The sequence below is a fragment of the Anopheles maculipalpis genome, chromosome 2RL (assembly GCF_943734695.1).
Source record: "Anopheles maculipalpis chromosome 2RL, idAnoMacuDA_375_x, whole genome shotgun sequence".
NCBI lineage: Eukaryota > Metazoa > Arthropoda > Insecta > Diptera > Culicidae > Anopheles > Anopheles maculipalpis.
The window spans coordinates 66,242,401-66,264,512 of NC_064871.1; the positions used below are offsets into that span (position 1 = coordinate 66,242,401).

At 43.3% G+C, this 22,112-nt stretch overlaps 5 protein-coding genes across 5 annotated transcripts in view; 2 read left to right on the plus strand and 3 right to left on the minus strand.

The window, feature by feature from the left end:
- The first annotated feature begins 6,477 nt into the window (after positions 1-6,477).
- LOC126568782 (exportin-4-like) lies at positions 6,478-10,813 on the plus strand. The gene is made up of 5 exons (XM_050225409.1): positions 6,478-6,662; positions 7,077-8,050; positions 8,126-9,644; positions 9,874-10,254; positions 10,337-10,813. The coding sequence occupies exons 1-5, from the start codon at positions 6,612-6,614 to the stop codon at positions 10,808-10,810; spliced, it is 3,399 nt and encodes a 1,132-aa protein (XP_050081366.1). The 5' UTR covers positions 6,478-6,611; the 3' UTR covers positions 10,811-10,813.
- A 4,121-nt stretch (positions 10,814-14,934) lies between these two features.
- LOC126556268 (uncharacterized) lies at positions 14,935-15,903 on the minus strand. The gene is made up of 3 exons (XM_050211505.1): positions 15,711-15,903; positions 15,450-15,606; positions 14,935-15,384 (listed from the first exon to the last, which is right to left on the minus strand). The coding sequence occupies exons 1-3, from the start codon at positions 15,895-15,897 to the stop codon at positions 14,937-14,939; spliced, it is 792 nt and encodes a 263-aa protein (XP_050067462.1). The 5' UTR covers positions 15,898-15,903; the 3' UTR covers positions 14,935-14,936.
- Positions 15,904-17,621: 1,718 nt separating this feature from the next.
- LOC126556085 (glycoprotein endo-alpha-1,2-mannosidase) lies at positions 17,622-19,094 on the minus strand. Its single transcript, XM_050211285.1, has one exon. It carries the CDS (start codon positions 19,080-19,082, stop codon positions 17,622-17,624), a length of 1,461 nt encoding a protein of 486 aa, XP_050067242.1. The 5' UTR covers positions 19,083-19,094.
- A 700-nt stretch (positions 19,095-19,794) lies between these two features.
- On the plus strand, positions 19,795-20,781 carry LOC126556237 (exosome complex component MTR3-like). Its single transcript, XM_050211463.1, has 2 exons — positions 19,795-19,975; positions 20,039-20,781. Exons 1-2 carry the CDS (start codon positions 19,810-19,812, stop codon positions 20,779-20,781), a joined length of 909 nt encoding a protein of 302 aa, XP_050067420.1. The 5' UTR covers positions 19,795-19,809.
- A 48-nt stretch (positions 20,782-20,829) lies between these two features.
- The window catches only part of LOC126556462 (splicing factor 3B subunit 5), a 334,510-nt gene continuing 333,227 nt past the window's right edge, over positions 20,830-22,112 (minus strand). Inside the window, exon 2 of the mRNA XM_050211727.1 lies at positions 20,830-21,139. Coding sequence (XP_050067684.1) covers positions 20,847-21,104 — 258 coding nt within the window. The 5' untranslated portion in view covers positions 21,105-21,139 and the 3' untranslated portion in view covers positions 20,830-20,846. The remainder of the gene's footprint in view (positions 21,140-22,112) is intronic.

Genomic DNA, 22,112 nt, shown 5'->3' on the forward strand with positions numbered 1-22,112 from the left:
GCCATGTGGGAATAATAAAATAGTTAATAATAGCAATAAATAAATGCGCATAAGTAATGCATGGATAAATGATCACACCTACGAAGTCGTCCAACATTTAATCTATGTGGGAAAAAAACGTAGCACCGAAAAAACATAGATGTCATGCGCCAGGGTGCTGACTGCCCACCGGTAAAACTACATTGTGACACTTTAAAAACCCCATTTTGCCTCATTTTGCCCCATATGTATGTGAGGAACGACAGTGGAGTGGCAGTCTACTGCGCTGCCTTGCCACACTCGCCAAGTTTCGGTAGGCTGGTCATGTCATGCAAACCGCTCCGGACGATCTAGTCCCTCCCCGCAGATCAGCAGATACAATTTGAGTGGAGCCCCCAACTTCCAGAGCCTCCGAGGGGAATCCGCAAATGGAAGAAGTTGGTGCGTCCGCTAATAAGGCCAGGATAGTGAATTGGCAGACGACAGCACTAGATTCAGTAGCGGATCTAAAGGTTTTAACGGGGGGAGTAGGAGGTCAACTAGGGCCCCGTGGGCACGTAACAGAGACCCCGTATTGAAAACACAGTAGTAGCTCGTTGGAGGGAATCGTACTCAGAACCCATGACGTTCGTGTTGGAGCCCGGAGCAGCTTGTCTCAAATGCGACACCTATCTCCTCCCCCCTTCCCCCTTCCCTCCTGCAGTTTACGATTAGACCATGAGCAATATCGACATCTGGAACTGGTCAAACCGCCAAGCATTTGTACGTAATTATTGTTAGGATAGCAAACCCTGCAATGTTTGACATTTGCCACCATCGTGGACTCCACTGTATTTCCTTCCTTTGTATTGGCAACACTGAAATATATTCATTCCGATTTGTGCATCTAAAGCGACAACACGTTTTTCTTCAGACTGCATCACTTTAGGTTATGGGCCCAGAGTAACAAAATGGAGGACGACAAACACGATAAGTTTCTGTTGCCGCTGTTTGATGGCTCTAACTACAATGCATGGAAATTTCGCATGCGTGTGGTTTTGGAAGAGCGCGATCTTACGGTGTGTATCGAATCGGAAGCGGCTGACGTCGAGGAGCTCCATGATGCTGCAGGAGATTCGACAGAGACGAAGGCGCAAAAGGCATTGGCTCGCGAGAAAAGGCTGAAGATGGACAAAAAGTGCAAAAGTTTGTTGGTGTCCAGGATCCATGATTCTCAGTTAGAATACGTGCAGGATAAGGCTACACCAAAAGCTATTTGGGACGCTTTGATTTGTATCTTCGAGCGGAAAAGTATCGCGAATCGGATGTACTTAAAGCGACAACTGGTCGCGTTGCAGCATGAATCAGGAAATCTACAGGATCATTTCCTGAAATTCGATCGCGTAGTGCGTGAATACCGTGCGACAGGGGCAATGATGGACGATATAGAAGTGGTGTGCAGTTTGCTTCTCACTTTAGGGCCCAAATACGCTACGGTAGTGACCGCGTTGGAAACTATGTCCGCTGAAAATCTTAGCTTAGAATTTGCAAAATGTCGTCTTTTGGACGAAGAAATAAAGCTAAGAAGTATGGGTGTGGAACCAGCAACGGGTCAGAGTGAATCATCGGCATTCATGGGTTCGAAGAAACCAGTGAAAAAGAAGAAGATTCTAAAGTGCTACGGGTGTCATCAAGAAGGACACAAGGTATCAGAGTGTTCTAAAAGGAAGCCAAAAGTGAATTTGGCAAACACCGCAACAATTTCTTTCGTCAGTTGTGCTAATTACAATGAGATTCCAGAAACAAACCAAGTGCAGTGGTTCGTGGATTCGGGTTGCTCAGATCACCTAGTGAAAGACAAAGACCTTTTCGAATCGTTAACACCGCTAGCAGTTCCAGTGAAAATTGCGATAGCAAAAGATGGCGAAACGATCGAAGCTCGGCATAGTGGAACAATACGGCTTTATTCTGAGGTAAATGGTGTGCGTGTGCCATGTACTGTCAACAATGTGCTTCTTGTTCCGAAACTGCGATTCAATTTGTTCTCGGTATTGAAAGTCGAACAGAAAGGTATGAAAGTAGTGTTCGAGGATGGAAAAGTGAACATATGGGATGATACAAGACTTGTCGCAACCGGTTCGCGTCGTGGAAACTTGTATAGTTTAGATGTGTTCAGTGAAAATAATAACGAGAACAAATCGTTGGTGGCTTGCGGTCGAATCAAGAAAAATCTAGATCTGTGGCATCGTAGATTCGGCCATTTGAACAACCGACAGCTTGAGCAGTTGATTAGGAATGATTTGGTGAAAGGTTTAGATTCTGTGGATTTAGACAACAAGGACAAAACTGTTACGGTGTGTGAAACGTGCATTGTCGGCAAACAGACGCGTCAATCTTTTTCGACATTCGAAGGAAAGCGTTCATCGAGAGTATTGGAATTAATTCATTCGGACGTGTGTGGACCAATCACTCCTACTGGACGAAACGGCGAGCGCTATTTTGTGACGTTTATAGACGATTACAGTCATTTCGTCATGATATATGTAATGAAAAGTAAGGACGAGGTTCTGGAGTACTTCAAGGTGTATGAAGCGTTAGTGACGGCTAAATTCTCAACAAAAATATCGCGTTTGAGGTGTGATAATGGTGGAGAATACAAAAGTCGTGCTTTTGAGCAGTTTTGTCGTCAGAAAGGGATTGAGATCCAATATACAGTGCCACATACCCCCGAACAGAACGGTACTAGTGAGAGAATGAATCGGACATTAGTTGAACGTGCCAGATCGATGTTAGAAGATGCGAAGATTGATAAACAGTTTTGGGTGCAAGCGATAGAGACAGCTGGATATGTGGTTAATCGATGCCCGACAAGATCGAACGACGGTGATAAAACTCCAGCTGAAATATGGGAAAACAAAAAGCCTGACGTGTCATTGCTACGTGTTTTCGGATGTTCGGTTTTCGTGCACATACCGAAAGAGATCCGCAAAAAGATGGACGCAAAAGCTTGGAAAGGAACATTCGTCGGATATGCACCTACTGGCTACAGAGTATGGAATCCAAAAACGAGATCAATCGTTGTAAGGCGAGATGTTGACTTTTCCGAAATGGAGGCTATAGAAGACAGCAAAAGGGGTGAGTTTTCGACACATTATAACGAAAACGATTTTATTGTTTTAGGAAAAGAGCAGACTGAACCAGCAAAAAGCAACTACGATCAGGACATAGTGGATGTCGTCGATCAGGAGAGCAATGCAAGCGAAGGGCAGTATGAGACTGGTGAAGAAGAAACAAATGAAAATTTACCAGATACCAGACCAGTTCGACAACGCAGTGCTCCTGTATGGCATCAAGATTATGAGGTTGATGCGAACTTTGCTTTGAATGCTCTATCCTACGTGGAAGATACACCTACATCGCTGTCGGAGATTAACGAACGAGATGACCGGACGTTGTGGCAGCAAGCGTTGCAAGAAGAGATCGATTCTTTGGAGAAGAATAATACTTGGACGCTGACAAAGCTGCCAGCAGGCCGAAACATCGTATCGTGCAAATGGGTTTTCAAAGTGAAACCTGGCGACGACGGGCAGCAACCTAGATACAAAGCCAGGTTGGTTGCCAGAGGATTCAGTCAAAAACAAGGTTTTGACTATACCGAGACATATTCACCGGTAGCTCATCTGGATACTATTCGTGTGGTTCTTGCTCTGGCAAATCGAAAAGACATGTATGTAGGTCAAATGGATGTTAAGACCGCGTTTTTAAATGGCAGATTGACAGAAGAGATGTACATGGAACAGCCAGAAGGGTTCGAAAAAGGTGAAGGTTTGGTATGCCGTCTGAATCGTTCTCTTTACGGTTTAAAACAAGCGTCGCGGAAATGGAACGAACGATTTGATGAGTTTGTGAGAAGACTTGGTTTCATTAGAAGCGTAAATGATCTTTGTTTGTATACTCGTGGCTCTGGCGAAATACTAGAGATTATTCTCATCTACGTAGATGATGTCTTGATAGTTAGCTCATCAGAGAAGAGGGTGAAAATAGTAAAGGCTTGTCTGGCGAAAGAATTTCAAATGACAGATGTAGGCGAAGTTGGAAATTTTCTAGGCATGAAAATAGAAAGAAGTTCTGACAAGAAGATTATGCGAATCTCTCAACGTAGATATTTGGAGAGCTTACTTTGTCGTTTTGGAATGGAAGATTGCCGACCGATCGCCACGCCTATTGAGCATAGACTCAAATTACAAAAGGGAAATGAATGTAACAGGACTACTCATCCATATCGTGAACTCGTAGGTTGCGTGATGTATGTAGCGTTAACAACTAGACCGGATTTAGCTGTTGCTGCAAACTATTTTAGTCAGTTTCAGGCATGTCCCACTGACGAACATTGGGCACATTTGCGTCGCATTCTACGCTACGTGAAAGGTACATTAGACTATGGTTTAATCTATTGCGGAAATAATGATGCACCAATGTTAGAAGTATACTCAGATGCGGATTGGGCAAGTGATATTGTCGATCGTCGTTCTGTATCTGGTGCACTTTTCAAAATGTTTGGAGCAACCATAAGTTGGAATACAAAGAAACAAGCGACAGTATCTTTGTCATCAACAGAGGCAGAGTTGGTAGCTCTATGCGGTGCTGTACGTCACAGTCAGTGGTTGATACGAATTTTGAAAGATTTAGGATTGAATGTAAATCATCCAGTATGTTTTCATGAGGACAATCAGTCCACTATCAAGATTATTAAAAACCAGAAGGATTCAGGACGTATGAAGCATATCGATGTAAAACATTTTTATGTGCGAGAACTGCTAGAAAAGGGTAACATTGAGATAGATTATGTTCCAACAGAAAAGCAAGAAGCGGATGTATTAACGAAGGGTCTTCCTGCGCCAGCTTTCAAGAGATTACGCGATAGTCTTGGATTGTCCGAGCGAAAAGTTTAAGCGGGCTAGTTAGGATTGCAAGAATTAGGCAGAAGTTTAGTAATTGCAATGTTTGAGTGGGCGTGTTAGGATAGCAAACCCTGCAATGTTTGACATTTGCCACCATCGTGGACTCCACTGTATTTCCTTCCTTTGTATTGGCAACACTGAAATATATTCATTCCGATTTGTGCATCTAAAGCGGCAACACGTTTTTCTTCAGACTGCATCACTTTAATTATTACTACCACCAAGCATTTGTAAGTATATTATTAAACTAACGCATTTCAACCAAACAAAAATCATGATTGTTAAAATACGTACCAAATTTGTGGATACTCTGTTCAGCGTACGGGGGAATCCGTCCGATCAACTATTCCTAGTTTGTACAATCCGCTCATAATAACAAAAATAACTTGTTCACTCTAAATCGTTCTTCACTTTAATTCTCCCTTTGCGTAACACGCGTTGAGGTTGCTCACCAAGCACCTTATTAAAGTCCTACCCAGCCCAAAGGAAGTATTATTTACACCATAAACTTGTAGTACTGTCAAATTATCATAAAATATCACAAATAGTAAAGTGCACCGGAAATAACGTTTGTTGCTTTTATACGTTTTTTTGCGCCTTTGCTCATTTTCGCCCGATGACCAAGCTTCATATAGATTTTCGCCAGGTTGTACTGGATGTTCGATGTACTGTTCAAAGGAAAATTTGTTTTTCGTAAATAAAAAGCTCTCAATTTGAAACAGAAAAGAAATAGAACAAGAATATGATGTTACAAACCAAAAATCTTTTCCACAACTCATAAGAATTCAATTGATTTCTACCATGGCCGTGGAAAATCACCTACATAAACCTTGGGCTCAATGCAAATGTTCGTGTCACCAGGTTCGTCAGTGCGTATTTGACAGTTTCGAGCAAGTCGTGAAGTTGAAAATTTCCAATATACATGTGAGAAGTTTTTGGCACTACATATCAGAAAATTGGGTTATTGTGGTTTAAAAGCAGAAGAAAAAAAATAGATTCTCAATATTTCTCATTAATTTTGTACTAAAAATTGAATTCCCCCCAGTTATAATATATTGTCTCCTCCTTCGCCACGAACCGCAAACGTCAACCAGTTTTTCGGAATGTTTGAACGACTGTGAATTGTGTGGCAACCTTTTCGTTGTTCATTTTCAACAAAATCAACACCTGCCGGTAGGTGAAATCTGTGACGAAGTGAGAAAATATAAACATTTGCTATGTAAATTCATCTCCCAGAAGTTGTGTGAGCCACTGGGACTGTTAGTGAAGTGTGCAAAGGAACGGGAATCGTAGCGTGAATTCCCGGGTGCCGTGTAGAAGCAACAGTCGCGCGATTCGGGGTGTGCGTACACGAACCCCACGACGGGTTTCCATAGGTTGCTCGTCTTTGTCGTGATCGACCGAAGACAATTTTCCCCGAGGCGTGCAAGATCCGTTGTTTGTTTCGTGTGAAAAGTCACGCACAGGTTCGTGAGTCGTTTTTCGCGTTTACTGTTTTCAGTCCGTCCGTGAAGTCGTTTGCCGAATTTTAGTGTAAAAAGTTGGTTTGCATTGAGTAAAAAGTTACGACGAACGACCATCGCGGGAGGATCTTCGGGCGGGACACACATGCACACACACACAAACACCACGTCGTATGAATAAAATCCTCGCCCAAATCTTGATGCAAAGCGAAAAATCACTGCAACAACGATGGACGAAACATATCTAAAGAATCTCGAAACGGCGGCCCACATTATTATGGTAGGTGAAAATCGTAAATACCGAGCTGCTAGTCAACCGTCCCTTAAAAGAGGACACATAGAAAGAGGATGGTGGTGAAAAAGAGGGGCGGGTGGCAAGGAATAACAAAGGAACAGCCCCGAGGACCTTGGAATGCGTGCGCGGTGCGTGTTGTTATGGGGTCTGCTCGGCGCAAAGAAAATCGATAGTACGTTGTTTTGCTTGCTCCGCCCAGCACCCCCAAATCCCAATCCCGGGAGTCCTTTGCATTCTTCATCCAAGCAAACATTTCTTTGTTTTGATTGCATCTCTTTTGCACCGTGTAACCTGTGTTCGGGTTTGGTCCTTCCAGCCGATACGGACTGAGCGTTGGTAGTAATAATTTACGTGTTTTCGTGCTTTTTTCTCTCTTTCTCTCCTTTTGCCACATGCTAGGCCCCGCCAAATTCCATCACAAATCAGCAGCGCCAGGAATCGGAGCAAATTTTTACTACCTTCCGAAAAACGAAAACTCCATATGCGCTGTGCCAAGCGATCCTGGAAAAGTCGTCCGTCGATTTGGTACTGTTCGAGGCGGCCGATGTGCTGAAGAAAACCGTGGTTGGGGAATGGAAATTTATTGCCGAACAGGACCGGGCCTCGTTACGTCAGTACCTGCTGAACTACGTCATCCAGCGCGATGTTCCGGTGTTCATACGGGACAAGCTGCTCCAGGTGGTGGCTATTATGATCAAACGTGCCAGCCTAGAAGATCATGGCGTGGAGCGTGGCCAGATTTTGGAAGAAACCCGCAAAATGCTGACGTCGAGTGAATTGAAACAACAAATTCTTAGCTGCAGCATTATGCTGGCCATTTTGGAAGAGCATTGCAACATCGTCCGTTCGGATGATACAGGGCTTAACACGCTGGAGCACTTTAAAGCGAAGAAACAGTTTGAAGATTCCGATCTGCTGAAAACGTTCTGTATGACGCTGCAAGCGATGGTAGCTATCGTGAATAGCTTCGACACATCCAACACGATGCAGATGTATCTGTTTAAGCAACTGCTTACCGTGATGGAGACAGTTCTGACCTGGGGCTTTCTGCTGCCCAATCTGCGGAACGTCCGCGTGCGACACTCACTGTCCAAAAGCATCATTGACACGTCGGAAACGGTAACGAAGGCACTGCACGCTCCTCCACTTCGGCTGCAGGCACAGTGGAAAAGTGTAATCTTTGACCCGAAGGTGTTGGAGGTGTTCTTTCACACTTACTGGAAGTTGCGCGAAATAGAGGATTTGCAGCCGAAAGCGCTCACCTGCATCCTGCAGCTATCTACCCTGCGAGGACCCATCATCACGGAAAACATCGACGAAAGTATGACCTATCTGGCAAACTATTTGACACACTTTCTATCACTCATGACCAAGTAAGCGCAATCAGTTTTCAGCTGTCTCTCTCTCTCTCTTCCACTTTGATAATAATTCTTCAATTCCTCTTTCAGTATCGAAATCAAAGACAAGGAAGCGTACAGTTTTTCGCTTATCCTTCGCAAACTGTTTCAATTTTTGCCCACGGACATGCTAAAGATGCTCCCAAACTCCCTTTTCGATGCGTCCATGCAACAGTGCTTTACGCTGACGATGAAATTCTTCGAACAATCGGCAGCGGAAGAATCGGTTGCCCCTGACGAAGCGCTCTACGTGGATGCGCTGAGCAACATGCTTGGCATATGGTTGGCATTTTTTGACGATAAACGAAACTACCCGATCGAACCGATGCTTCCCTACATCATGCAAATGTTCGAAAAGTACGTCCAGTGCCATCTGGCTCCTCCGCAGGGCATTCGGGGCACGGGCCGGGATGGGGACGGCGGTGATAATGAAATTACCGATATAGAGGAATCGGATCGGGAACGGTTCAAGGAACAGTTGACCGTTATGGGATTTTTTGGGCGGCAAATTCTGCAACATGCGCTCGGATTGTTAGCAAAGCTGCTAGAAGATCGGACGCGCAAGCTGGGCACCCATCTGCATATGCTGCACGCATCACAATCGCTCTCCATTTCCGATGGGGTAAATTTGGAGAATTTGTTCGAAGACTTGCACTGGTTGCTGCTGATCAGTGGACACGTGATAGCGATGGAATCGGTCGGTGAAACACCGATGATACCGGAACCGATACTGACATACTGCAAGCAGCAGGTTGACGCAGGTGCTACGGATGTGACGAACAGTTTGAAACTGTTGGCCTCACCGAACCAGGACATCCAGGAGATACCGAACGCGGAATCGAACGTGGATCCGGTAATTCGGCTGATGGCAGCCGGTTTTCGATTGTGCGAGCTGGAGAAGACGGCGATTGAGGTACGCATGTACCAGTTTCTAAGTCCGGAGCTGAGTGCGACCACGATGTGGTTTCTGCGACACTGGTGCGGAACTTACGTGATGTCCAGCTACGAACCGTCCGCAACGCATATCTTCTCGAACGCGTTCGGTGTTGGTACGGCTGGGGCGCTATGGGTGATCAACTATCTGCTGAACAAGATCTGCCTAAACGCGCAACATCTGCGGGCGGAACCGGCCGTAATGGAGGAAACGATCGAGCTCCTGCTGGCACTGCAACGAAACCGATACCGTGCCCAAACCATCTTCAATTCCGAATACTTCCGTTCGATATGTGATTTGAAAAGCTTCGAGCTTCCCATGACGGTGAAGCGAAAGCTGCTCCGCGGGTTTGTTACGATCGGCGGTAGTATAGAGGGCGAGGAAGTACGCATGGAGTACATCATGCGCATTGTACAGGGAACGAAGGAAAAGTTTAATTTACTGCAGAGCACCCTGCAGCAGAACGCCCATGTACATCAAAGCGAGCAGTTTAAGCAGAAGGTGATCGAGGTGCTGGAAGAAACGATCGGTTGTGTGGAGGGAGCGTATGACAATCTGATTATGGCACTGTTTACCGAAATTGAGCCGATCTGTAAACAGCTAAGCACGTTTATGAGCGTCTACAAGAACGACACGGTACGTACGGAAGCTAGTGATGAGTAAAACCGCGTTTTCCTCGGAGTCGTATTTTTCCAACTCCAAGACACAATCCGGAGATTACTCCTGATTAACTGGGGAACTTTAACCAGCAGAGGCAGAAGATCCAAAGTTAAATTCCCAGTAAACTCTGCAGTAATCCTTTCCGATGGGCATTTTGGAGTTGAATCCGGAGTTAATAACTAACGCTTTTTCTCTATGTACTCAGGTTATTGTCGAGTTGGTACTAGAGTTGTTGAACGAACTGGAACGTTCGGCCGAAGTGAAGGAAGTGCGTGGGGCACTACATCAGTACGGTATGGATGTGATCGGTGTGTACGTGAAGAACAACAGCAACCGTATTTCGCTCGATCCCACCAACAATGAACGTGATCCACAAGATTTGATCCTCATTTTGAAACTAATTCATGGAATCAGCGCTAGCCGGGTGGGAAATGATGAGGAAACGCTGCAGCAAGCGTCGGACGTTTGTATCTTCGGACTAACAAACATTGTGCCACTGATAACGTCCGATTTGATTCGATACCCGGAGCTATGCTATCAGTACTACATCACAATTACATCTTTTGTGGATTCCAAACCTCATGTGGTAAGTAGGAGTCGGAAAAAGGACATCCAATCGCTCACACATGCAAGCGGGCTTAATTATGTTTTAATTTCGCTTTTTGTAGGTGCCAGCGTTACATCCCGATTTCCTGAAGCAGCTCGTCGCCTCGGTTGAACTTGGACTAACCTCGTTCACGTCTGAGGTGGAGCTAAAGTGCGTCGAATTTATCGAAGCCTTTGCACAGGTGGTTCGGCTGCACAATAATAGAGAATCGTTAGTGTCACAGCTGCTACAATCGCTTCTAAAGCTGATGCTGGACATGACGATCGGACAGAAGATCGATTGGAATAACACGAGCGATTGGTACAAGGCAATGTTTACGGTGATTTGCTGTTTTCCGCAAACGTTCAAGGACATGATACAGAGCTTCCTGCAGGAGCACGTGGACAGCAGCACCGACAAAGCGAAGGAAATGATTGGCGAGAGTCTGTTGCGCCTGAATCAGATTGAGTTTGTAAACCTGCGACTGATGAAGCTAAGATTTGTCGACTGGTACGATCGTTTCGTTTCACTGGTAAGTCTTATGTATAAGAAGTGAAAGGAAGAGTGGCAGGCAGGTAGTCGGGTGTAGAATGCAGAGTAAAATGTGTGTAACACCAATCTTACCGAGTGAATGGAAGGTAAAATGTATGTAACGCCCTGCTATTTGTTCGTATTTTATATAGTTTTTTTTATTCGCTGTATTGTTGAAGAATTTGAAGAGGGGTAAAATTAGAAGCTATTTAACTGTATCGTTCGTCGTTTGATTTGACGAGTTTGTTTATCTCACACTGTACAGTTCCTTTCGTCTTTGTATGTGAACTTTAGAACGTTAGCAACTTTGGCTCGTTAGGGATAAGAAGAGGAGGATAAAAATTGAAATTTTAGCTATGGATTAAAACGGAGCAACCTAGTCCTGGACTCCCGGCGGTGAATGCGATGCTATGCAATGACAAACGTTTCAATTCGGAATTCTGTACGAAAAGTATATACAAACGACTAGATAGTGGAACAATACTTAAACTAAAAGGCTAGCTAGGGGCTTACTTCAAATTGTACGGCACCAGACTTGATAGAAGGACAAGGACATTATTATTGTGCTGGATTGCAAATTAATCCCACACGGTGACGGTTGCTGTCGCTCGTGCTGGATGGATTGTGAGCAAACACGCTCTTTTCTAAAACACTTCTATACAAAACGGTGTGTGATACTGTAATTTTTACAAAAAAAAAAAAAAGGAAAACAATCGCACCTGTGCGCACCTATCTGTTTTAAGTTAGATAGCATTGTAGTAGGAAAATGTATTTCAAAATCTGCACGTTTTTTCTGCAATGCACACGCACACAAATTCACACACACACACAGTCAACACAGTATCACCCTATGGGAAGGGATTGAGAGACGAGTCAAAAATGTAAAATTTGACCGTTATTTTCGGACATAGAATTAGCAATTAGAAAAACGTACCCCTTTTGCTGAACAAAACAAAAACAAAACTTCATTTTTCTTCCTATACCTACATATATACCTGCATATTTATCGTGTTTGAGGAAAATTCAATATACTATTGGTGGTTTCGTGAATTGGAGAGCGCTTATGCTACGGATCGGCAAATTGTGATTAATATTATTTTACCTTTCGTCTTCAATGTAACTTTGAACAAATTAGTAACGTAACATGATGCACTCGTTTTACAGGGTATGATTTTTTATGCTTTCCAATACAATTTTTGTTTTCCTCCCGAGGTTTTTTGAAAATTTCCCATGTATTCTAAAATATTTTTATTTCTATCGCACGGTTTTTGGTTTGGTTCCCAAATATTGTTGAGTACGTTTCGAAACACCTGTTTTACTCTTACAATAATTGTTTTGTAGAAACAGGTAGGGATGGACAAAAATGTAAATTGAAAACGGTTAAAATTAATTTCAAGAATTTCTTTAATTTTTGCATATTTTGAGCTAATTTTTAAGAAATTTTAAGCTTGTGTTTGATAAAATTATTGTGTTAAATTCTTTCTGAAAACAACATTTCCAAAAACTACAACAAATGTGTGGGAAACCGTCTAAAGCCCTCAGGACGAAATTAAGGATACATGAGAAAGCGTCGAAATTCCGAGGGTCTACGTGTATTTTAAGGGGGTAGTACATTCTACCGGCTTGAAAAATGTTGGCTTTTGATGGTAAAAACGTGACACTAACCTTGCCATAAGTATAATGCTCATGCATATTCAGTCGTTTTCCGGTTGCAATTTTACATTACATTAAACAAGTCTTTCGGATGGTACATCTTGTGAGGTGTGGAAGTAAAAGTTGTTATTTCTCGGCCATGGCAGGTACGGTATGAAAAGAAAACAGAAATAGATGTGTGGACATTTCAACAATAATTCAAATTGCGTTCCACTTGGACGAAACGTTTTTGTGTTATAATGAGGTTTTTTATCCACCACCTTTGATAACGACATGACTTAAATGGGGGATGTTACTTGGTAATCGAGTATAATATCATAAATACTCTAAAGGAACATTTTCCAAAAGAAGTAGAGTGTACTATCACCTTAAAAGCCCCCTGAAATAGTTTCCCTGAAACATCCTGACCATAAAACAAGAGTGAAACAAACGATGAGATGATGCTGCATATCGGCGGGTGTGTTCAGTTACAGTCGCTATGGTTCCGTTACATCTACTTATACTATCGGACTCTTATTGTTTCCCGACACCACTTGTAAGCATTGTAGTATGAGGGTAAAAGTATAAGGCGAACAACGTATAGTTAGCGCAAGATTGGTAGTTCAATGAATCTGCCGAGCTTTGACTCTGTGTGTGATATTCGATTATGATAGAACCGAGGATGAGATCACGCGCGGATGATCCACAGAACGTTCCCGACCGTTTGGCGCATGGAACTGGCGTTTCCTTTCCAGATTGGTGTCCTGTGGAGGAGATTATAGCTAGATTTGATATGATAATGAGTAGTATTTTCGGACGGTTTAGTGGCTAAAATGTGAAGGATGAACGATATTTCGAAAGCCAAAAGAAGATCATCACGATGGTGATATGATTTATGATGGCGTAGATGAGGTATCAGGGAACAATTTTCGTTTTAGATTTTGAGTCGAGAAGGTCGTTATCCATACTTTACAGTAAAGGACGAAGTATAAGAAAGATTTTTGTGTATTGTGTTATTTTTATTATGTTGGTTGTTAGGTTTTCTTTTGGAAAGGTATGCTATTTTCCTGGATACCGGTATCCGAGTGTACTGGTGCATTGAGATGAATGAGTCGTAATGTTCAAACCGCTATTACAACATCATCGACTGCCGTAAAATGCAGCGTAAACGAAAACATCAAAAATCTAACCACAACACTTTTAAAATTGTATTTGTCAAATAATCAAACTAATACTGAGTGTGCGTGTGTGTGTACTATACTGTACTAGTAAAAACTCGCACCGTGCAAAGGCAGCAGGAATAGTGAATGGAAGAAGAAAAGCAAACAAACAAACTTAAAACGGATTAAGTACAAATTACAATACACTAACATGCTATCACGACGGAGCAAAGGATACTAAAACAACGCACCATGCTTAATGTGTAAGGTAAGAACAGTCTGACCGTTAGATACGATCCATGATCGGCAATCACTCCAAGAAGAGGGAAACTCTTTTGTGCAATGTTTGCTACGGTGTTTTCGTCTGATAATGAGTGACATGCTCATGCAGCAGTTTTGTTCTCGATTGTGGGAAAATGGTTAAGGTACGATCAGCTGCTTCGGTTGAGAGGGGGAATTGGAAATTGTGAGAATAAAATTTACCGATTGGGCTATACAGATCAATAACAAAGCTAACCGAAAATAGTAGCGTGTTGGAAGCTTTTTTGAAGAGAAATTTACGCGATTTAAAAGCACATGAAACATACGCTTTATTATTGCCTTTTAGTATTCGTTACATATCGTAGATTGTTGCAACGGGGTGCTGCTGTACTATGCGAATAAGTAAGTAAATGGAAGCCACAACGCCCTTTGCATTTGCATTTTCCCACAAGCAATCTTGTTCTATTTTGCGTTTGCTGAATTCATTCGGTCGAAGGAAAACAAAACCAATAATACTATAAACGTTAAGGGCCCCGGGCCACGGAAATTTTCAAACAGTTCAAATCGACTTTGAACTGGTAAAAAGTTCAAAATTAGCGACTTTACCTTTCTCTCTGTTACCTTGTGGCATGCATCAGGTTTTCACAAAGCGATTTCAAAGTGAGAACATTTCAGGAACACTTATGTGAACCTGAATCTTTGATTCTTTGAAATTTTTCCTGACCTGCGGCCTTTAGAATTTGTATTTTTCCAAAAATGAGTGTGCTTCCTAATCCTCAGAGAGATCCTACCCTAAAAAGCCTTACTTATCAAAAACCTTTTGCGGCGGTTCAGCTTCCGATGTCCATAGCCAAAGAGTGCACTATAATTTACAGCGTTTTTATGGTTCGGGGACCAAAAAAACCCATCCCCAATGCATCTTGTGCTTGACCTGCTTGAACTGTTTCTTCTCAAAGATTTTTAAATAGTTAAATTATTCAACGTTTCCAATTCGTTTATGTGTACCACCTTATCTCTCACATTGCATCATTTTTTCTTTGATTGCAAAACAGAATGTTACCCCTTGTTTGGTTTTGAATATCCTTTAGAAAGAGCCGCTCATAAGGACGAATACACCAGATTGGTGACTGCTGTCTGGATGGCATTGAGTCGGCTGGCCGGTAGATTCGCCTCATCGATCCGCTGAGCCAGTGCTTCAAAGAGCAGTTGTGTGCTGCTTCGGCGAATATTGGCACTGGCTTCCATTTGCACTGCTTCTGCCGCCGAGCGGATGATTTTGATGCACTCCGATTCGATGAGATCTAGTTCGCGCTTGCGGCTACCACTGCTGGCACCACTGGAGAGATCGTGTGTCCCCGTTGTTAGTCCACGGGTTTCGGTTAATGTGAATCGATCTGCTGATACGATTCCGGGACTGAGCGGGGTCACAGTACCGGTAACCGTGGTTTCATCGCGTCCGAAAGGTCGAGCTAGCGGATGTTCACATTTGATGTCTATAAATCGATCCTCGCTGAGGTACATATTTTCTAGGAATTGGTTGGTAGTGCTGTGGAAAGAGTATATCATATTGACTCGTAACTGTATGTGTGTTGGGAAGATTCGATTACTAACAGTGTTGCTTTGCATCCCTGGAGAAATGTCAAGCTGTCGTAGTATCGCCACTTCTTGGGGTGTTCCTCATCGGACGTTCCTCTTGCCGAATGTTCCACCCGGCTCAGCTTGATGTACTTGTCCCGCAAACTCTTCCATCGACGCTTGCAAGCATCCACTGAAAGCAAACGATTTGTGTTACCCGTGCACGTAACGATAAGGTGCAGAGACCCGAAGTGGTGTTGGGATAAAAACGGCCAATCCGTACGGCAGCGTGTGTACCTGTTGAGTTTAATTCATACGCTATCTGTTGCCAGAGCCGATCTTTATCGGTTTTCCTTCGGTAGTTTACATTTTTCACATTGTACAGGACTTCATTTGCACGAACTTTTGCAATTAAATCTTCTTCGAAGGTCATTTTCGGAGCTATTTTGTAAACACTGTAAACATTCCTCTCTATTTGCTGCATACGCTGTCAGTGGCGATGTTTTCCGCTCAGACAGCAAGCGATGCGATGATATTTCAAACCGGTCGTGAGCGGGCGATGTTTCGGATGCGAAATTAGCAGTTGAACTTGTCCCAGCCCCGAACTTTAAACTCTAGCGAAGGTTGGGAAAGTGAGCAACCTAGTATTATTTCAGTAAAAGTTCTGCTAGACGACCAAGTGAGTATGCAGAGTTTTTCGTACCTGTAACTAGATGTAGTATACCAAATTTCGCAAATAGTGGTCAGTTTTTCTCGCTTTTATCATATTTCTTTTTGCTGATCAACAAAATTGAATGTAATCTTATAATATTTCAATCAGTTAAAATAAGCTTTAAAAACACATAGAAATAAAATGTTTACAAACTTTGAATTACAAAGTTGAGACAAAAAGTCTTCGAATCACTAAGCAGCTTAAAAAATAATTAATTTTTCGCATAAAAATCGAATTTGAAAAATAAAATTACTTTTGTTGCAAAAGGACCATTACTGTTTGGGAAAAGTGTCGCACACTTTTCGCGGATTGTAAGTAGAGTAGAGTTAAAAAAGTTGTTTTTCACAAACGCAAGATCTCAGTTCTCGATTGGAATTAACATGCCCATCGATCGGACTTGGGATTAAATCACAGAATCAAACTCGTTTCTTTAAACTAGTAGTTCAAAGAAAAGCAGGACTTATAATTACTTATAAGTGGAATAGCTCCCAACAAAGGGTGGTCAATGGCTAGAATGGAATCGGCAGTGAGATCCGTGATCCCAAGGAGCACTTCGGTTACAGGATTCCGTTTTGGAATACGAAGATTAATCGATAACACTCTCCTGCAATGCTACAAATCCAAGGAGACAAATCCTAATGCCAGTAGAGAGCTTTATTCTGGTCGTTTTGAAACTATTTTCAAACTTCAAAAGAGGAGAAATTGGTGAACCAAATTTACCTTTAGCATATAGTAAAGATACTCCAATCGGATATTCAATTTTCACATAATTTTCAATGATTTTATCTAGATAACTGTTTTGCCCCGACGCTGAAAGAATTACCACATTTTTAACCATTTTCAAAACTCTCATAAAACGGTTATTTTTGCATTGATTTTTCTGACACTGCTTAAAAGATGAAAAATAAAAGTAAAATATCAAGGAAATTCAGCTTAAAAAAACATGTTAAATTAGGTTAGAGCGTAAATTGTTTAATGTGGCACACTCGTCCGAATTTCCGCTATTCAATAAAAGATTTATTAAGAACTTTTAAAAATATTTGTACACTCTATCAACTATTATGCATACACACACACTATGCGCTCTTTCTACAATCTGTCAATGGATCGCTTATTCAGCGAAAAAATATAAATAATTTTATCTATTTAACTACTCAGCGTGTGTGTCGGTGTCCGTATGTCTAGAGGCTAGGCAGAGCGGACAGCATCCTAACTTTGGCATTGAATTTGGTATCGGCTTTTGAGCATTTTAACACTGGTTATCTGGGTACATACAACGCTTAGAATTACATGACAATCATCTCTCTGCTACTGTGTGTTTGCTCCCTAGCGAATAGGGCCTGCAACATGTGCTAATGGACCGAGATGCATCACTAACTATCCTAAACAAGAGATCTATCAATTCGTAGCATACACGCACACACACACAGACGCGCATTCCATAGATACTTCGTGTAGTAAGACACCAACAACAAAGCCTTGCTCCCTACCGCTACCTAACAAATAGTACTGTTAATGAAATCGTAACAATTCAGCGTCAGCTCCGTCTTCTTGTTCAGCTTGATGTTGTTCAGCTTGTACTTGATGTACTCCTCCACCCAGGACTGCGTCAGGTCGAGATACTTTTCCGGCGGTCCGGGCAGATAGTCACGGAACCCGAACACTGGTATGGCCGCCTCTATCTGCGTTCCATCGACCCAGTTGTTGTAGCTGTTGATGGTGATGATCTGTAGATTGTTCTTGAGCGACGTTCGCCATCCAACGTCAAAGTATTGACCGTTCGAGCGGTACCGTTTGATGTTCGTAATGCCATGGTTCTGATTCACATTGCGATGATACTTTCGACGATCGTAAAATCCGGGTCCGATGGTCGGAACAAACAGTAGCCGATAGCTATCCGCAAACTTCTTCAGCTGGTTCCAGTTTTTCCACGTAGCGGCATAGTTTGCCCCGTTACTGGGAAGGTACGTATAGAACCCATCAAAGCCTGCTCGTCGGATCATGGATTTGTGGTCCTTCGAGGTGATATGTGCTAGCAAGATAGCGTCGTAATTTGCTCCCCGTATAGTAAGGATTCCGTTGCGACTAAGCAGTCGCTTCCATTCTGGGTCCATAATACGATACGCTTTGCGTATGTAGAATAATGGCAGATCACGCTTTTTCGACAGCACGTTGTAGTAGCTTAGCGTACTACTCGTCCCTGCCGGACCTTTGCCAAATCCATCCACAAAATACTTGATGTTGCTTCGTATACTTTCGATAGTTCGGTCGGAGTATTCGAGAATTTCGATCGCTATCTTAAGATCGTACATATCCGCCACTTTGAAGATCGTACGCAACAAGTACTCGGAAAAGTTGGGTTGCCATCCGAGGATCACCGTGCCGATGCCACAGTTTTGTATCTCGTTAAAGTGTTCGCGTATGATCGATTCGCTCGTGTTGTACAACCGTCTCTTGGGATAGAATGCAGTATTGATGATCGGTTCGTCGTTCGGTTTAAACGATACGGAGTTGTTTTCGTAAATACGCGCAATCAATCGATCACCGGATGGATGCGTTGGACGTGGTTTGTACCATGCAACCGTACCGTGGTAGAAGATCTGTACGTTGCGATTCAGCGGGAAGGTCCGGTTGCGATGTTCCGACGGTGGTCCAGTAGCAGTAATAGGATTGTTGTTGCCCACCAAACGCTTGATTTTGTCCCGGATAATGCGCGCCTTAACCTGATGCTCGTTGTACTTCTCCGGTATGATAGTTTGGCTGCGTCGCAACTCGTACGACACAACGTTCTGGTAGCCATCGTTCGGTAGCGAAAGTGGAGCCACTTCCTTTTCCGGTGTGCTGATTGTTGTGTAGAGACAGAATATTAGTAGCAGGAACGAAGTTACACCAATCAGGCAAACCAGTAACTTCATCGATTTGATGCTGCTCAGTTTGTGCATTCCCAAAACGGCCATTTTCGATGGTTGGTGTTTACTGTGAGGATCAGTTCACTGGCGGGAGAGTTCGATTGTGTACATTTTGCACATAAACTAAAGTAGGAAGTAAAAGTTTGAGTTTACAGAGACGAGGGACCAGCTAGAGATGTTTTCGTGCAGGAACAACTGACAACTGTCTGAACAGGATACGAAGTAAGTGGAAAAAAGTGAAGGAAGCATGGAGACTAATGCGCATGTGCCCCGAACGGTGGGACGGTGTCCTTTCCGGTGAAGCAGCAAAAGCAGGAGAGCATGTATTGGTGCCTGAAAGCAATTGAAACGGAACAGCTATAAATTTGTTTGTAAACAAATTAATAATGAACACTTTTGAGAGTCTCGAATCTGTTGCTCTCTGTACTATGTTGAGCAGCATGGCCGTTGTAAATCCAGCATCCAATGAGGTGCATGATTGACTGATCATCTCGGTCGGCTAACTTGGCCTCTTTTGAAGTGAAATAAGCCAAAAGAAATATTTTTCACTTCCATCTTTCACTCCTACTGATTTTTGATAAAATTGTAGTCAACGGTTTATTTTGATTTTCGCGGTTGATTTGAATTAAAATGCTTCCACTTTTTCCCGCTAGGTGGCAGGCACGCATCAACTGTCATAACAAAGAGCTAAAACAATGTAAACAAAAGACTGTGGCCGAGAGGGAAAGCACGTTTTGCCGCTTGTTTAGGGAACTGGTCACATTAAACTTACAAAATGCCGCTAGATACTAAAAGAATTAATGGACCAGAGATTTCTACATCTTACTGGATTCATTGCAAAGCGAATACACCGAAAACTTTTGAAGAACGATTGAGCGATTCGATTGGAAAGGATGGCAAACGAAAAGACGGTCGCCTGTTGCACGAAAGCCGCAAATATTGTATGAACGATTGAAGCTTTACGTCTGTAGTCGTTACTAATAAGGTGTTTGATTCTATTTTAGATGCAAAAGTCGGCGTAGTTTCGACGGCCAAAGGATCCGCGTATATTGAGCTGGGTAACACGAAAGTTATCGTATCCGTGTTCGATCCGCGTGAAATCCCGAAACAGAACAAATTCAGTCAACTGGGAGAATTGTTCTGTGATTTTAAGTTTTCTCCTTTCGCCTCGTTGGTAAGGAAAACGCCCCAAACAGATGCACGGGATCGCAGTATGGCCATGGCGCTGGCAAGCGCCCTGAACCCATCCGTTTGTCGGCATCTGTTTCCTAATCTGCAGATAGATGTGTTTGTGAATGTGCTGGAAGACGATGGTTCGGCATTGTCCGTGGCAATAACGGCTGCTGGGCTAGCATTGGGCGATGCTTGCATACCGATGTTCGATATCGTGACGGCTGCAACGGCCGGAATACTAGGCAATCGTATCATCGTTGACCCCACAGCAGAGGAAGAAGCCTTGTGCATGGATGGATACACCGAGGATAATCATGGTTTGGTAATGTTGGCAAAGCTGTCAACGTTGGATCAGGTACCGGATATACTGCAGTATGGAAATGTGAATGTGGAAAAGCTGTGGGAAACATGCAAGCAACTAAACACCAACTGTGCGGATCTGGTTCCGATCGTACAACAGTTGTTGGTGAGCAAAGTGAAGACTCGCCTTCGAGAGCTTGAGGTAGAAAGTGATGAAGAAAGTGAACCTAGCAAGAACAAGGAGGGTAACAACAGTTCGGGGGAAGATAAATAATGCAAAACAATAAAGTAATAGGTTAAACACACACACATTTTTATTACATCAATTCACGTGTCTTACTAATCTTCCGTCTTTTCCGGAGGTGGACCACATGGTTGCAGCATTTTTTCCATGATGTTGAAACGAATTCGTGCCTTGGACTCATTCTCGGCCACTGCATAATAGCTCAGCATATCGTAATGTCCCAGGTAGCTGGCAAGCGAGTCCCGATGCTGGTTGGTTAGCCATTCGTACTTGGTAGTGTCCGCGTGTCCCGTGCCGATGTATTTGCTTTGCAAATGTTCTAGCTGGCTGTGGATGTTGTACCGGTCACCCATTGTGCAGAGTTTTCGAGAGTTTGTAGATGTTGTTTCTTGTGGAAAAACGATGTGGTGGTTTCTCCCGGTGTTGGGAATTTGTTTACCAGCCGAATTGTGTTGTTTTAGCTACTGTCAGATCTGACATTACAAACATTATTAGCGCGCCAAGCGGCTAGTAGTAGAAGCACGATGAGAACATATCTTGACCAATGTTTTGAATAATTACTGCAGATTTTAAATGTTTTAAAATAAAACGTTACAATACACGTTATACCCGGACGAGCGAGGACTTTGTTTTTAAATTATTAGAGTCTTTTATTTTATCGCCCTACTCACCTACTCGTTGGCATTACCTGTTAGGGGATTCGCCACCTGATTTGTTGTTCATTCGAGTCCTCCCCTTTTTTAAGCATAATACTCCAAGTTAAGGTTATAAAAGCTTTCGCAGACCCTAGTTTGAGGGTCCCTGCTAGTTCGACTGCTCCTCAACGGTTACTGTATCCGTAATGGAAGCCTCCTGCGTCAGCGTAAGAGAATTTCGACAGTTCCGCTGGTTGTCTCTGCACGATCGCTTGTTCGATCGTCTTCGCTATAGTTGGCGAATCACCTCTGCTGTAGACGGGGGAGCTCGTCTGCGTCGGCTCCTGCCAAGAAGATCAGGAGAAAGCGTTCTCTCTTACATTCGATTCCGTTTCGCTCGTTGCATGAAGAGTCTGCGTTTATTTCTCATACGCAGCGTCTCAGGCGACGCCGTTTCAGCTCGCTCGGCCTCAAAAGCTGTTCGCAGAGTCTCATCCTTCCTCGCTGCTGTTGCTGCCGCCAGTCTCGTATTGGCCCTATCAGCCGCACACGCACGAGACTGCCGGCGTTTCGCGGCACGAACCCGGTTTTCACGAATCTCTTCATCCAGACGGCCATCTTCTGCATGAAGGCCACCTCGACTGTGTCCCGTAGTGAGGACTGACTATCCAACTACGAGGTATCAACAAGTCTGGTAAGCCATTCGATGACCGGCGTGAGCTAGTA

Bases quoted from the DNA above. Each gene is read 5' to 3' on its own strand.
- LOC126568782 (XM_050225409.1), top strand. From the start codon at position 6,612: ATGGACGAAACATATCTAAAGAATCTCGAAACGGCGGCCCACATTATT. The intron at 8,051-8,125 runs GTAAGCGCAATC...TTCCTCTTTCAG, and splicing joins TTTCTATCACTCATGACCAA to TATCGAAATCAAAGACAAGG. The intron at 9,645-9,873 runs GTACGTACGGAA...CTATGTACTCAG, and splicing joins GCGTCTACAAGAACGACACG to GTTATTGTCGAGTTGGTACT.
- LOC126556268 (XM_050211505.1), bottom strand. From the start codon at position 15,897: ATGCAGCAAATAGAGAGGAATGTTTACAGTGTTTACAAAATAGCTCCG. The intron at 15,607-15,710 runs GTACACACGCTG...GTTTGCTTTCAG, and splicing joins GTATGAATTAAACTCAACAG to TGGATGCTTGCAAGCGTCGA. The intron at 15,385-15,449 runs GTTAGTAATCGA...CTCTTTCCACAG, and splicing joins CAGGGATGCAAAGCAACACT to CACTACCAACCAATTCCTAG.
- LOC126556085 (XM_050211285.1), bottom strand. From the start codon at position 19,082: ATGGCCGTTTTGGGAATGCACAAACTGAGCAGCATCAAATCGATGAAG.
- LOC126556237 (XM_050211463.1), top strand. From the start codon at position 19,810: ATGCCGCTAGATACTAAAAGAATTAATGGACCAGAGATTTCTACATCT. The intron at 19,976-20,038 runs GTATGAACGATT...ATTCTATTTTAG, and splicing joins GCACGAAAGCCGCAAATATT to ATGCAAAAGTCGGCGTAGTT.